This window comes from Pan paniscus, chromosome 10, assembly GCF_029289425.2.
Source record: "Pan paniscus chromosome 10, NHGRI_mPanPan1-v2.0_pri, whole genome shotgun sequence".
NCBI lineage: Eukaryota > Metazoa > Chordata > Mammalia > Primates > Hominidae > Pan > Pan paniscus.
This window is the reverse complement of record NC_073259.2, coordinates 131951161-131967650: the sequence shown is the minus strand read 5'-3', so window position 1 is coordinate 131967650 and position 16490 is coordinate 131951161. Positions and strand designations below refer to the sequence as shown.

Here is a 16490-nt window from a genome sequence, read left to right as displayed (position 1 = left end):
CTATACAGAGATAATCAAGTTGAAATGAGGTCATTGAGATGGGCCCTAATGCAATATGACAGGTACCCTTATAAAGGAGGGAAATCTGGACACAGAGACAGACAGCACACAAGGGGAAGGCCACGTGACAACGAAGACAGGGACCGGAGTTCTGTGCCTACAAGCCAAGGAACACCAAAGACTGTCAGCAGCCACCAGCAACACAGATTCCCCCACCCAGAGCTCAGAAGGAACGGGCTCTGCCGACGCCGTGATCTTGGGCTCCTGGCCTCCAGAACTGTGAGAGTAGATTTCTATTGTTTTAAGCCACCCAGTTTGTGGCATTTTGTGACGGCAGCCCCAGCAAACTAATACACTATATGACATCACATTCGGATTCTCATCTAGTGCAGCAAACTCAACACGCTCCTAATGCTGCAAGCCCAGAACTGGTCTTCCTCATCTCAGCAAATGGAAGCACTGATCACTCATTCCACCAGAAACCTGGGAGTCACCCTTGATACCCCTCCCCCAACCTACAGCCAAATCGATCGAAGTCCTGTTGGCTCTGCCTCCTGAATACCTCGTGAATCCACCCACTTCTCTCTGTCCCCAGTGCCCCACCCTCCTCCAATCGCTGTCACTTCCTGCCTACACTGCAGGGGTAGCTCCAAACTGGACGTCCCTCTCCCACTCCTGTTCCCCTCTAATCTCGTCCCCACGGGGCACTGGAGGGATCTTTTAAAAACATAAATCTTGGCTGGGTGCAGTGGCTCACGCCTGTAATCTCAACACCTTGGGAAGGTGAGGCAGGAAAAACACTAGAGCCCAGGAGTTCAAGACCAGCCTGGGCAATGCAGCAAGACTCCACCTCTTAAAAAAAAAGTGTTGTTTTTTTTTTTAATCAGCTGGTTGTGGTGAGATGCATCTGTAGTCCCAGCTACTCGAAAGGCTGGGACAGGAAGATTGTGTAAGCCCAGGAGTTGGAAGCTACAATGAGCTATGATCATGCCGCTGCATTCTGGCCTGGGCAACAGAGTAAGACCCTGTCTCTGAAATAATTAATTAATTAAATCTAAAAAATTAAAAAACCCATAAATCTGGACTACGTCATTGCACTGAGAATAAAATCTTATCTCCTATAAATGACCTACAAGGTTCCACGCCATAGACCCCCTCCACCTCGTCCTGATCCCTGCACAACAGCCCTCTAAAGGTGTCCATGGCATCCTAAGCCCAGGAACCGGCCAATGGGTTTCTTTATGTTTCCTGCAAAAAGGACTCTGTGGATGTGACGCAGCCAAGGATGGTGGGATGGAGCGCGTGCTCTCAATTACCCAGGTGGGCTGGAGACAATCACAGGGGTCCCCACAAGAGAGAAGCAGCTGAGTTTGCATCAGGATGACAGAAGCAGAGACTGGAAGGATGAGAGCCAGCGAGCTAAAGAGCCAAGAAACGGGTGGCCTGAAGCAGTTGGAAGAGACAGGGAAACAGAGTGTCCCCAGGAAGCTCTGGAAGGAACCAGCCCCACCAACACCCTGATTTTAACCCCTTAAGACCCTTTTCTGATTTCTGACCTCCAGGCGCATAGGGGAATAAATCCGTGCTGTTTGGGGAAATTTGCTACAGCAGCCATAGGGAGTGTGATCATACAGCATCTCTCAGGCCTCAGCTGAAAAGTCTCTACAGTGACGCCTTCCCTGTCTGCCCTGAGATGCTCCTGCCCACACTCTCTCTCACAGCACCTCCCCTTTGCACTCACGGCACTTACCACAATCTGCAATTGCTGTATCTCTTCGTGTATTTGTTGTTGTCGTTAACCAGTCCACTCACACGCTGAAATGTATGCTCCAAGGAGGGCAGAGGTCATGACCATCTTATTCCCTACCAAACCCAGTGTCTGGAATAAACACTGTGGAATAAATCCAGGTGGATGACCCGATCCCCCCTCTCAAGGAGCCGACAACCCACTGAAACAGACGCGACTTAAAACGCAATGATCAAAATGCAGCAAACATACACTTAAAATGTTGTGCATTTCCCTGTACATAAATTTTACATCAAAAGAAAACACTAAACAAAACTTGAACTCTAGATAGTGGCACGCAGAAGCATTTAGCGGGGAGAGCAGTGATGTTGCAATTGACTCTGAAACGCATCTAAAAACGAGAGGGGCGGAAGCAGGGAGGGAGGGAAAGCTGTTTACATGCGTGGCAGAGCAAGTGCAGCAAGGCGAGAATGGAGGGATCTAGATGGCATGCCGGCAGATGTTCACAGAAAAAATTCTTTCAGCCTCACTGTTATGTTAGAAATTTTTTATAGTAAATGCTGGGAGGCTGGGGCTCAATGAATAACACAGCAATACAATAATGAATATGGTCAGGTGCTGAAACAAACAAGCAATCGATGAAATAGGTCCCTGGGAAAGAAAGGAGGTCCCTGTAAGCCATTAGGCCAGACAAAGTCAGCACAGATCTTTGCAGGGCCCCAGGGTAGACAAGATAACAACACGGTAAAGTGGTTGTGAGCGTGGCTAAGATGCTAAAAATCCTGGGTTCGAGTCCCACCTCAGTGCCTTCCCAGCAAGGTGCCCTTGGATAAGGTAGGTGGCATCTCTAGTAGATTTCTGGGGCAGCCATGACTAATTACCCCAAAGCGAGTGGCTTCAGACAAGAAATACAGACACCGACTCTCTTGCAGTTCTGGAGGCCTGAAATCAAGGTCTCAGGGTAACCTGCCAAAAGCTCCAAGGGAAAAATCCTTCTTTGCCTCCTCTGGCTTCTGGTGGCTCCAGGTGTCCCGTGACTTGTGGGAATCTTTATGGGACCTTATTCTCTGTGTCTCAAATCTCCCTCTGCCTTCTCTTATAAGGACAGCTGTCACTGGATTTAGGACCCACCCTAAATCCAGGAAGGCACTTCAACATCTTTAATTTAATTACATCTGCAAAGACTCTTTTTCTTACAAAGGTCTCATTCTCAAGACCCAGGGGTTTAGGATGTGTCTTTTAGCGGGCCACAGCCTCTACAGGGGCCTCAATTTCCTCAGCTGTGAAATGAGGATGTTAATGGTACCTTCCCTATTAGGTTTGATTGTTTTTCAGTTGTTTTTGTTTTTTTTTTTTCTTTTTGGAGACAGGGTCTCACTCTGTTGCCCAGGCTGGAGTGCAATAACATGATCATGACTTACCGCAGCCTCAACCTCCCAGGCTCAAGCAATCCTCCTGCCCCTCCTGAGTAGCTGGAACTACAGGCTCATGCCATCATGCCTGGCTAACTTCTTAAAAATATTTTTGTGCCAGGCACGGTGGCTCACGCCTGTAATCCCAGCACTTCGGGAGGCCGAGGCAGGTGGATCACAAGGTCAGGAGATCGAGACCATCTTGGCTAACACGGTGAAACCCCGTCTCTACTGAAAATACAAAAAATTAGCCGGGCATGGTGGTGGGTGCCTGTAGTCCCAGCTACTCGGGAGGCTGAGGCAGGAGAATAGTGTGAACCCAGGAGGCGGAGCTTGCAGTGAGCCGAGATCACGCCACTGCACTCCAGCCTGGAAGACAGAACGAGACTCTATCTAAAAAAAAAAAAAGAAAAAAAAAATTTGTAAAGACGGGGTCTCAAACTCCTGGGCTCAAGCTATCCTCCCTCCTTGGCCTCCCAGAGTGCTGGGATCACAGGCAGGAGGCACCACACCTGGCCTCTCATCAAGTTTTTGTGGAGACGGGAATGTATGATGCACACTTAGCACAGCCCGGGGCACGGCCAGATGCCCAGACACCACCTGTTCTTACTGCAAGGATACTGCCATCATCGCAGACGGAGAGAAGGGGGCACACTCGGGAGACTCCAGGACAGGAGGAGCCAAGGAAGATAATGAGACCTATCTCAGGGGCCGCCATGAGGGAGGAACAGGTACACCCGCACAGGGCTACCCACAGTGTCTGGAGGTGGTAACTGCTGAAGAAAGTGACCTCCCTTAAGAGCTGAGCGGGGCGTTGGCCACAGCGGGCGCCAGCCTTGGCTGTACCTGAGGTCAGCATGTTGTTGATGAGCTCCAGGAAGCCCTCCTCAGCCACGTGGGCATCCGTGAACAGAAAGATCATCGCTTTGTTCTCGATCCCAAGTTTCAAATAAAGGCTCTTCAGGTCTTCCCGGAAATTGTTCTCCGAGTAGCCTCGGCTCAGCAGGATCTCAAACACCTGCGATGCAGACACAGAGCACATGGGCGTCACCACCACCAGCCTCCCTTCCCTGCGGGCTCCGGGGTGGGGACACTGGAGGAGAGTGCAGAGGGCGTGGGTCTGTCCAAGCTCGAGGAAGTAGGTCAGGAAAGAAAAGTCTGGAAGGGACTCCCTGTCATGAAACAGAGGAGGGGGAAGCCCCATGAGCCCAGCAACAGAGGAAAGGGGGGAAGAATGTACCCCAAGGTGACCGCCAGCCACATACTGCAGTTTACAGAAAATCAGACCCTGTGGGAAGACGCACACAGGGAGAAATAAGCAGGCACTTTAACTTCGTGACAGGAAATCAATGTACACACGAAATTGATGTAAATGTGAATAAGGACATAAGTTTAAAGCACGCTTTTTCTGCTCAAGTGTTTCTTTTAGCTCAGAAGCAGAAATTAAAACTTTCATTGCAACCAGCGACTGTCAGAAACATGGCAGATTTCCAGGAACGGAGAGATCTCTCTCTGTTCCCTACCTCCCTCAACCCTATGCATTGACACACACGCTTCACTCACACTGTCACACTCACACAGTCATTCCCACATGTTCACACTCAGCCACACACTCACTTGCACCCTGGCATGCACTAGAACACATGCTCACACACACACACACGTGCACACACACACACACACACGCGCAACGCAACCAGGATGCCTTCTGGCCAATAGACTCTGGTCTCCAGTTCTGCCTGTCGCCTGCAAACCTTCCTCACCCCTCCCGAGTGCAGCCGCCTCCCCTCCCCAGCAGCTCCTGGCACTACTCTCTGAACACCTGTTCTGACCCCACTACCCAACCCTCGCCACTTCCTAGGGCCCAGACACAGCCCTGTGTGTCCTCAACCTCCTCCAGATCTCTGTCCCTCAACATCCTCTCTGCTGTTCCTCGAGGCGCTACTTTAGGGGGAAATGCCTCAGATTTACCTGGACAAATCAACAGAAAAAAAATAATAAAACTTTCCAGTGGGGAATGCCTTGTCCTACAGAAAAATGTGGAAAACAATTGCAAAACAGTTATATTTTAACAATGAATGATTTCAATTTTGTATTTCATCAGATTTAAAGCTAGATCAAGCATATTAGTTTTTCCCTTTTTTACAAATACCTCAAACAAAAGGCCAATATTTGTGAAATTTTGGAAGCTGGATTCATTGAATGAACTGTGATTGCTCTCCTATATAAAGAGTTCTCACAACTCAATAAGTATAGAAAGGGGCAATACACAAAAGAGAAAAGGTAAATGTCCAAAAAATGTATAAAAGGATATTCAAACCTTACTATTAATTGGAGAAAGGATCATTTAAACTGCAATATTTTCCACCTATAATCTTGACAAATATCAGCATGACAATATCTAGTATTGGCAAGAATATGTGAAAACAGACACTGCCAGTTGCATAAATTAGCATAATCCTTTGTGGTGGGGTGATTGGTTGTTAATAAGGACACTTTTTTCCTTTCCTTCTGTCCTGCATCCCCAGGTCCTTTCCACTCCAAAGAGGCAAACTCCATATGAGTTTAGGTCCAACCTTCCCAGTGCGAAATCTGGTGCCAGGCAACCAAAGCCGTAAAAGAGCATATACCCTTTAACCTGCCAACTTACCAATCTCTAAAGAAAGTGATCCTATGGGGAAAAAAAAATGAACAATATTCAAAGATATATAAACAAAGGTGTTCATCACTGCACTGTTAGTAATAAGAAAACAAGGACAAAGCTAAATGCCCGCCATTGGAAATGGTTATGTGTGGCATATCCAAACAATAGAATACTGTCCAGCGCTTCCAAAGACAATGTAAATATGTATTTATTGACTTGGAAAGACGCAGTGACACAGTGGGGAAATATTACATAAGTTATATATGACATTAACCCATTGCTGGTAAGAAGGAAATACGTTTGTGTATGAATGCACATATGGTCCCTGACTTCCTCTGGTTCAACTTAGAACTTTTTGACTTTGCCATGGCGCAAAAGTGCTACACTTTCAGCACACTCCTCAACTTAACGATGGGGTCACATCCAGATAAACCCATTGTAAGTTGAATATATAAATCAAAAGTGCATTTTCAGCTTATAATATTTTCAACTTATGATGGGTTTATTGAGACAGCCCTATTGTAAGTTGAAAAGTGTACATTATTCCGTTGGTTCCCAGACCAAAAATGAAAATAACAGAAAAATAATTTAAAAAAAGAAAAGTATACACTAAAAGGCTACTGGTACCTAACAGTGGCGATCTTTAGGTGATGAAATTACAAGTGATCCTTATTTTTTTAGACGCTTCTGCATCATTTGAATTGTTGCAGTGAGGATTATTCCATTTAGAGGGAGAGAAATGAGTGAGTCCATAACAATAGTGATTCTTACTCTGTGCAATAGACTGAATGTTTGTTCTCCCCACACACACACACAAAATTCCTTTGTTGAAATCATAACCCCCAATGTGATGGTATTTGGAGGTTGGGCTTTTAAGAGGTGATTAGGTGATGAGGGTGGAGCCCTCACGAATGGGATTAGTGCCCTTATAAAAGGGACCCCCAAAGACTTTTCGTGCTGTCATCCATCCATGTAAGAATGCCATGAGAAGCCAGTCATCTGCAGCCCGGGAGAGGGCCCTCTCTGGAGCCCGACCATGCTGGCACCCTGATCTTGGAATTCCCAGCCTCCGGAATGGTGAGAAACGAACACCTGCTGTCCATGAGCCAGCCAGTCTATCGCACTTTGTTACAACAGCCTGAACTGCCTAAGACTCTCTGTGGTAATGGCAATGATGCTGAGTTAAATCTGATTCCAGAAAACACACTGAAGACAAAGAAGAAAGTCTGTGCAAAAGAACACCTCTTAGGTCAGGAGTTCAAGACCATCCTGGCCAACATGGCGAAACCCCGTCTCTAGTAAAAATACAAAAGTTAGCCGGGCGTGGTGGCACATGCCTGTAATCCCAGCTACTCAGGAGGCTGAGGCAGGAGAATCGCTTGAACCCGGGGAGGCAGAGGTTGCAGTGAGCCGAGATCACGTCATTGCATTCCAGCCTGGGCAACAGAGCGAAACTCCATCTCGGGGGTGAAAAAAAAGAACACCTCTTGCTTGCCAGGAGGAGAAGAGTCATGAAAATGACCCTTCTGGCCGGGCGCGGTGGCTCACGCCTGTAATCCCAGCACTTTGGGAGGCCGAGGCGGGCGGATCACGAGGTCAGGAGATCGAGACCATCCTGGCTAACACGGTGAAACCCCGTCTCTACTAAAAATACAAAAAATTAGCCGGGCGTGGTAGCGGGCGCCTGTAGTCCCAGCTACTCGGGAGGCTGAGGCAGGAGAATGGCGTGAACCCGGGAGGCGGAGCTTGCAGTGAGCCGAGATCGCGCCACTGCACTCCAGCCTGGGCGACAGAGCGAGACTCCGTCTCAAAAAAAAAAAAAAAAAAAAAAGAAAATGACCCTTCTGCAAGAAGTGTCTTCTCTAAAGGTGGACTTATCAAAAGGTTCTGAGGTAGACATGAGGGGTGGCTGAGCATCTGAGAAGAACTGAGGCTGAATACAGATCCTGTCCTGCACCACACACCCAGAACAGGCACGGACAAAACTTCAATCCATTGCATGGAATAAGAATCGCTATTGTTATGGACTCACTCATTTCTCTCTCTCTCTAAATGGAATAATCCTCATTGCAACAATTCAAGCAATGCAGAAACGTCTAAAGAAAATAAAGATCATTTGTAATTTCATCACCTAAAGATAGCCGCTGTTAGGTACTAGTTGCATTTTAGGGTACACTTTTCAGCTTAAGATGGGGCTACGTCTCAATAAATCCATTGTAAATTGAAAATATTATAAGCATGCATGTGTATCATGCAACCAGAGGCAAAAACAGAGGCATTTTGGATAACGGGAGACCCTAATAGTGAAAGAAGTCAGATACCAGAGAACTAATGAAGAGTCGGGGAGAAAAGGGTGAATGAGGGACATGACTCTTCTTCAAATTACATCTCAATGCATAGTGTCTGCTCCACTTCGAGAGGCCCCTTGCAGGTGAGTTACCTGTGGAACCTGCAAGAGGTACCTGTATGATTCTAAGAATGGAGTGGACAAACAGGAACCCTCAGACGCTGCTGGTAGGAATGGAAAATGGTGCAGCCACACCCTGGAGGTTCCTCAAACAATTAAACATAGAGTTATCATAGGATCCCGCAATTCCACTTGTAGGAGCATACTCAAGAGCAATGCAAACACATGTCCACACAGAAACTTGTGCATGAAAGCTCACAGCAGCACTGTCCACAAAAGCCAACAGGTGGAAACAACAAACATGCCCAGCAGTGGATAAAGGAAACGTGGCATAGCCACACGAGGGCCTCCTATTTGGCAAAAGAAAAATGAAGTACCGATGTATGCTACAACATGAACTTTGAAAGCACTGTGCTAAAAGAAAGATACCAGACACAAAATAGACACACACACTATTCACATGAAAGTCTAGAATAGGAAGACTATAGAGACAGCAGATTAGTCCGTTAGTTGCTCAGGGCTTGATGAGGGGAGGGTGCAGAGGTCAGGGTGGTGATCACTAAAGGGCATGGGATTTCTTTTTCTTTTTGAAACCACAAAATGTTCTTTTTTTTGACAGAGTCTTACTCTGTCTCCCAGGCTGGAGTGCTGCGGCATGACCTCAGCTCACTGCAACCTCTGCCTCCCAGGTTCAAGTGATTCTCCTGCCTCAGCCTCCGAGTAGCTGGGATTACAGGTGCGTGCCACCATGCCTGGATCATTTTTTTATTTTTAGTAGAGACAGGGTTTCACCATGTTGGCAAGGGTGATGATGAACTCCTGACCTCAGGTGATCCACCTGCCTTGGCCTCCCAAAGTGCTGGGATTACTGGTGTGAGCCACCACGCCCGGCCGAAGCCACAGAAGTGTTCTAAAGTAGACTGTGGTCTGGTTGCACAGATCTGTGAATGTGCCAACAAGCACTGGCTTGTATGCTTTGAATGTGTGGATTGTATGGTCTTGAATTCAATCTCAGTAAAGCTGTTTAAAAATACAAGATTCTAAGATTAACCCAGATCTGTGTGTGCAGGCTGTGCAGATATGGCAGCCAGCAAATTGCCAGCCCCATACTATGGGTGCACTGAGGTTTGGGCCAAGCCCTCCCCATATGAACACACATCACCGTTCACAGGATGTGCTTGTATTTGACTTTCTAACTTGATCTGACATTCTCCATCCTAAAAACAAAGCAATACAGATGGTCCCCAGCATTGATGGTTCCACTTAGGATTTTTCAACTTTATGATGGGTTAATTGGGATATTAAATGTATTTTCATCTGACAATATTTTTGACTTATGATTATTTTATCAGGATGTAACCCTATCCTAAGCCAAAGAACATCTGTACTTAGATGCTCTGGCTATTCAGTTAAAATATAGTAATATCAAGCCAAAAACAAGAAAAAATAAAACAAACCAAAACACCCACCTCGATACTCTATGAAAACATCATGCTATGATCTGCTGTGGATTGTTCCAATATGTACATGAACTACCAACTGCAGAAACTGGCATCGTAAACCTATTTCTGGGAGGGTACGTGGACTGACCTCACAGCTGGCTGTGAAGGCAGCCAGCCTCGAAAGAGACTGCTTCCCTGAGCCCCCTACCCCGACCAGCAGGGCGTGGCCGCGGTCCATGCGGATGATACGGTGCACCCGGGTTAAATGCTCCAGAGCATCGTCGAAGAGAACCAAGTTCATTTTGGTGTTGCTTTCATTATACTCTTCAAGAATTTCCTGCATTAAAAAAAAAAAAAAGAATTCAAAACCCAGCATGGTGGGTTTTACAATCTACCCATCTGACAAAGGGCTAATATCCAGAATCTACAAAGAACTTAAACAAATTTACGAGAAAAAATCAAACAACCTCATCAAAAAGTGGGCGAAGGATATGAACAGACACTTCTCAAAAGAAGACATTTATGCAGCCAACAGACACACGAAAAAATGCTCATCATCACTGGCCATCAGAGAAATGCAAATCAAAACTACAATGAGATACCATCTCACACCACTTAGAATGGCAATCATTAAAAAGTCAGGAAACAACAGGTGCTGGAGAGGATGTGGAGAAATAGGAACACTTTTACCCAGTTGGTGAGACTGTAAACTAGTTCAACCATTGTGGAAGACAGTGTGGCGATTCCTCAAGGATCTAGAACTAGAAATAGTGTTTGACCCAGCCATCCCATTACTGGGCATATACCTAAAGGATTACAAATCATGCTGCTATAAAGACACATGCACACGTATGTTTATTGCGGCACTACTCACAATAGCAAAGACTTGGAACCAACCCAAATGCCCACCAATGATAGACTGGATTAAGAAAATGTGGCACATATACACCATGGAATACTATGCATCCATTAAAAAGGATGAGTTCATGTCCTTTGTAGGGACATGGATGAAGCTGGAAACCATCATTCTCAGCAAACTATTGCAAGGACAGAAAACCAAACACCACATGTTCTCACTCACAGGTGGGAATTGAACAATGAGAACACATGGACACAGGAAGGGGAACATCACACACCAGGGCCTGTTGTGGGGTGGGGGGACGGGGGAGGGATAGCATTAGGAGATACACCTAATGTAAATGACGAGTTAATGGGTGCACTACACCAACATGGCACATGTATACGTATGTAACAAACCTGCATGTTGTGCACATGTACCCTAGAATTTAAAGCATTAAAAAAAAAAAAAGAATTTAAAACCCAGCACGGTGGCTCATGCCTATAATCCCAGCACTTTGGGAGGCTGAGGAGGGAGGATCACTTGAGCCCAGGAGTTCGAGACCAACCTGGGCCACAGAGCAAGACTACGTCTCTACAAAAATAAAAACAAAAAAATCAGCTGGGCACGGTGATGTGTGCCCATAGTCCCGGCTACTCCGGAGGCTGAGGCAGGAAGATCACTTGAGCCCAGGAGGTTGAGGCTGCAGAGAGCCGTGATCGTACCACTGCACTGTGGCCTGGGTGACAGAAAGAGACCCTGTCTCAAAATAAATAAATAAATAAATAAATAAATAAATAAATAAATAAATAATGTCTTAAAGGATCACTGGATTTTAAGAGACAGACTCCCTCCTTTTGTCCAGAGGAGATTAAGAATGGAAGAGAGATTTTTCTGAACATCTATAGTAGTTAAAATAATTAAACTGTTTGGGTCTCCAGGACTAATCTAGCTTTCACAATCGAGATTTCCATCTGCTGGGCTTTGATTGGCCAGCAGCAACCCAAAGCCGGTAACAAGGCTCATCTCATGAATTTAAATGAAAATGAATATTAGGGAGTCAAACAAGTGGTTCCCAAACCTGGCTGTGCACCAGAATCCGGGGACCCTCCATGGGCCCAGCGCAGCAAATCTCACGGGGTGGCCCCAGGAGTCTAACAATTTCCTAACGTCACTCCCAAGCATGCTGGATGTGGGAACCACCGGATCAGACACAAGCCCATATTTCAAGCCCTCAGACAGAGCCCCAGGTGTTAGGCTCCCGGGCACCCGCGCGATGCTCAGCTCCCGCTTGGCCCATGCTCAGGAGAAAGTGAGCCCATGGACAGGGTGGGGCTCATCCCCACCTGGAACAGAGCCTTGGCCGCCTCGTAGTCCTGGATGTCTTCATAAATGCGTGGTTCTCCTTCGTGCAGAGCCATCTGGAAGTCTCCAAACAATATGGGATCCCTCATCACCACCTCCACGTCATCTTTAAAATGTTCCACAACCAAGCTGCCTATGTGCTGTTGTACCTTGAAACAGAAGCCCACTTAAGGACCCAAACTCAACAACAGTACACGGGCTGAAACTTGCTAGGAGCAGAGGATACGTACTATTATCTAAAATAATTTGCGTTCTATTTTTTTTCAGTTGCTGCAAGACGCTTAATAACCCACCCACCCTCCTTTGCCCCATTGACCTTTCGTGCCTATTTTTCCACAATTCGCATCCTAATATAAAAAACACTTTTGGCGCTTGTTTATTTTCCTGAGAAGAATTTCCTGAGAAGAAGCATTGGATGTACTGACCAGCTGCTTGTCTGTTTCACTGATCAGCCGGTCGTGGAAGACTCTCAGACACTCATTCCTCCAGACTCTCACCATCTGGGCCACCGTCTGGAATCTGCAGAATGGAAGGGACAAAAATCAGCCAGGAAGTCACCTGAAGGATACCAGGGCTGACGGCTGTGACATTCAGACAGATACACAGAGCGCAATAAAGGCCCAACATTTCGCCAGTCCTGCCCCCCTAGTCTCACGTTAATGAAATCTAACCAGAGAATCCAACAGAAGCTAAGAAAGTAATGTAAACCCCCTAAAGTCATCATCCGTAGCTTATCTTACTGTAGGAAAGAAAAAAAGAATGTTGTCTATAAATGACGTAAAATAAGTACCTGACATCATCCCTACTTGTTGGAATACATGAATTTAAAATCAGCATCAGGGTCACTGGTAACTTCTTTTTCTCTCTTTTTTCTTTTTTTAAGAGGTGGGGTCTCACTTTGTTACCCAGGCTGGTGCATTGGCACAATCATAGCTCACTGCCACCTCAAATTCCTGGGCTTAAGTGATCCTCCCACCTCAGCCTCCCAAGTGGCTGGGACTACAGGTACATACCACCACACTCAGCTGATTTTTTAAATTTTTTTGTAGAGATGGAGTCTCACTATGCTACCCATGCTGGTCTAAAACTCCTGGGCTCAAGTGATCCTCCTCCCTTGGCCTCCCAAAGTGCTGAGACTATAGGCATTAGCCACTGTGCCTGGCCGACAGCTCCTTTTTCTAAGAGCCAACTCAGTCTGGCCCCAATTCCAGAACTTTCCCTGCATTCTCGCAAAGAACCGTCACTCCACCTGAAACACCTGGAGCTGCCCTCTCCTGACCGCCCCTGACAGTCTATATGTTTCAAGGCACTCAAAAGCAGGATACATGGAAAATTCTCAATTCATTTTTCAGTATCTTCTGGATTCATAATATGAATCCACATAATTGGACTATGCTTGCAAATCCACATAGATTAAAGTAGACATTCATGTAAAGGTATAAGCCTAGTTTTAATCGGGAATTTCCCTATATCATGACTTAAATCCTTTCTGTCCTCTGCTTACTTCTCATAAAGACACACATCCTATAACCAACCGACAACGACTGAGTTATGTGAGCAAAAGGCTCCATGCAGGCAAATTCCAACTTCAGAACTGAAAACGAGAAGTCAACAACACAGCCTGCCCAAGGGGTGTGATAGGCTTGTCCCCACTTCTGCTTCTCTTGGTTTTGCCTGTTTCAATGCAAAGGCTTACAAAGCATCAAGCCTTAAGCCAAGTGTTGGTCTCTCTTCTTCAACATAAGCAAAGACATTGGGTAATTAATTCATACAATGATTCATCAAATCCATTGATTAAGCCCTCTGTCTTAAAAGAATAAGAAAACTATCATACCTGTGGGGCATATTTTAGTAAGATAAATCAAACTCACCGCTCCGGGTTAGTGAGGACAAGACCATTAAAAACCCGTGAGAGATCTCGAAGGTTGAAGATGTAATGGAACTTTGACGGAGTGGGAGGTAGGTCTTGCACAATATTTTTGTAAAGTGCTAGCGTGCAGAATGTCAGCTTGCCACTCACAGCCACAATGCTCTCATGAAACGTCTGAAAAATGCAAAGACACCCCCCCCAACACACAAATGTCCTTCAGTAGATGAGTGAATAAACAAAATGTGGCAGAGCCGTACAATGGAATATTACTAAGCTATAGAAAGGAATGAAGTTGGCCAGTCACGGTGGCTCATGCCTGTAATCCCAGCACTTTGGGAGGCCAAGGTGGGCAGATCACCTGAGGTCAGGAGTTCAAGACCAGCCTGACTAACATGGTGAAACCCCCATCTCTATTAAAATAAAACATAAACATTAGCTGGGCATGGTGGTGCGCACCTGTAATTCCTGCTACTCAGGAGGCTGAGGCAGGAGAATCGCCTGAACCCAGGAGGCGGAGGTTGCAGTGAACCGAGATCGCGCCATTGCACTCCAGCCTGGGTGACAGAGGGAGACTCCATCTCAAAACAAAATAAAACAAACCAGGAATGAAGCACTGACAGACACAAGCTCCAGCACGGATGACCCTTGAGAACATGATGAGGAGTGAAGCAAGCCAGGCACAGAAAGCCACGTGCTTTATGACTCTATTTATATGAAATACCCAACATGGAAAACTCCATGGAGACAGAAGGTAGAGTCACGGTTCCTGGGAATGAGAGGTGGGATGGGAGTAAGTGCTAATGTGTGTGGGTTTCCTTCCGGGGTGATGAAAATGTTCTGGGGTTAGACGGTGCTGATGGTTGCACAACGCTGTGAATGGACTAAATGCCACTGAATTGTATACTTTAAAATGGCTATAATAACGAATTTTGTGTTATGTGAATTTTTTTTGAGATGGGGTCTTGCTCTGTTTCCCAGACTGGAGTGCAGTGGCATGATCAGGGCTTACTGCAGCCTCGACCTCTTGGACTCAAGTGATCCTCCCACCTCAGCCTCCTTTGTAGCTGGGACTACAGGACACCACCATACCTGGCTAATGTTTCATATTTTTTGTAGAGACAGGGTTTCACCACATTGCCCAGGCTGGTCTTGAACTGCTGGGCTCAAGTGATCCGCTCTCCTCAGCCTCCCGAAGTGCTGGGATACAGGTGTGAGCCACCATGCCCAGCCATTATGTGAATTTTACTACTTATTTTTAATTTTTTTATTTTTTTATGTATTTTAGATTGAGACTCTGTTGCCCATGCTGGAGTGCAGTGGCATGATCTTGGCTCACTAAAGCCTTCACCTCCCAGGTTCAAGCAATTTTCCTGCCTCATCCTTCCAAGTAGCTGGGACTACAGGTGCCTGCCACCACACCCGGCTAATTTTTGTATTTTTAGTAGAGATGGGGTTTTGCTATGTTGACCAGGCTAGTCTTGAACTCCTGACCTCAAGTGATCCACCTGCCTCAACCTCCCAAAGTGCTGGGATTACAGGCGTGAGCCACTGCACCTGGCCTGATTTTTTTGTATTGCTCTAGATTTTCACATTAACTGTCACGTCAACATGATGTGAAACCAAAGACCCCAACCAGCCCTCGGTGGGAGTTTTATTTGACCAGCACGGACCTCACTGTTTTGAAAGCAAATGCCTTCAGGTAGGGCATGAACGGGCCAGGTGCTCATAGTTCCTACTGATCAGGCCTGGCCACTCCACACCTTTATCTTACCCACCTGGCCCCTGGAGCCTCCGAGCGTGCAGACTCCGCTTTAGCAGGGAAACGCCAGATCAGAAGATGGTTGTTTAAATGAATGGGTTCCATTTGGAGGAGCCAAGTAAATCATAATAATAACAGCAGTAACTAGTAACCAATGAGTAGCTGCTATGCACTAGGCAGTGTGCACTAGGCACCCTTTACACGCATTTCTCTCCTTTCATCCTCCCAAAACCCAGTGAGGTGGGGACCATCATGATCTCCCCGCTCCAAATGAGAATGAGGTTAGGAGAGTTCAAGGGACCTGCTCCCAGAGCAGAAGGGGACTGACTCCAGGGCCCCAGCCTGCTAGTTGATTCTTCGCTGTCACTCAATGTGGCATGAGCACCTCAGGGCCACATCAGGACTCCCACGGGCCCAAGGCACTTTTACCTCCATGGACCTCTTCCTCCATAAGAACACATTACAATTACATTTTATAATGGCATCGTATAAAGACGATTTTTTTCTTCTGATTTTGCAAGAAATTAAAACATTTTCATAGGCCCTTAAAAGTATTGAGGGCCCTAACCCTGCTGTGCCTAAATGGATAAGTCAGCCCTGTGTATGTTTCCCCCCAACACAAGGTCTTCCGGTTTAGACTTCTAGTTAAAATCAAGTTACCGAGGTATGGCCTTTCAGGATGGAGGAATAAATTAAATGCAGAGACTCCTCTGAAGGAAATGGCACATTGAAGACACTGAATAGCGAAATAAATCTTGGGTCAACTTCATTGCGGCCCCCTCCAGCCTTTCCCATTGCAGCAATAAAGCCAAGGTCTCGAATGCTTTTACAGTTCAGCTCCTTCCCACGGTCATATAAGTAGCCTTTTTCCAACAGCAGCCTCAGCAAGGCAATGGGCTGCTGCGTGCCGTATTCATCCACCTTGATTTTTTTTAAAAAGAAAAGAGAACAGTAGTATCGCAAAGTAGGAGTCAGAGAGGCGTTGGCTGACCATCCCAGCTCAAGC

At 46.4% G+C, this 16490-nt stretch overlaps 1 protein-coding gene across 1 annotated transcript in view; it reads right to left on the bottom strand.

Annotated features, from left to right (window-relative positions):
- DNAH10 (dynein axonemal heavy chain 10) overlaps window positions 1-16490 on the bottom strand; it is a 174562-nt gene that overhangs the window by 44160 nt on the left and 113912 nt on the right. The window contains exons 47-52 of the mRNA XM_008964478.4: window positions 16145-16405; window positions 13727-13899; window positions 12281-12374; window positions 11837-12004; window positions 9801-9989; window positions 4006-4177 (exon numbers count right to left, since the gene is read on the bottom strand). Of these exons, the coding sequence (XP_008962726.2) occupies window positions 4006-4177; window positions 9801-9989; window positions 11837-12004; window positions 12281-12374; window positions 13727-13899; window positions 16145-16405 (1057 nt within the window). The remainder of the gene's footprint in view (window positions 1-4005; window positions 4178-9800; window positions 9990-11836; window positions 12005-12280; window positions 12375-13726; window positions 13900-16144; window positions 16406-16490) is intronic.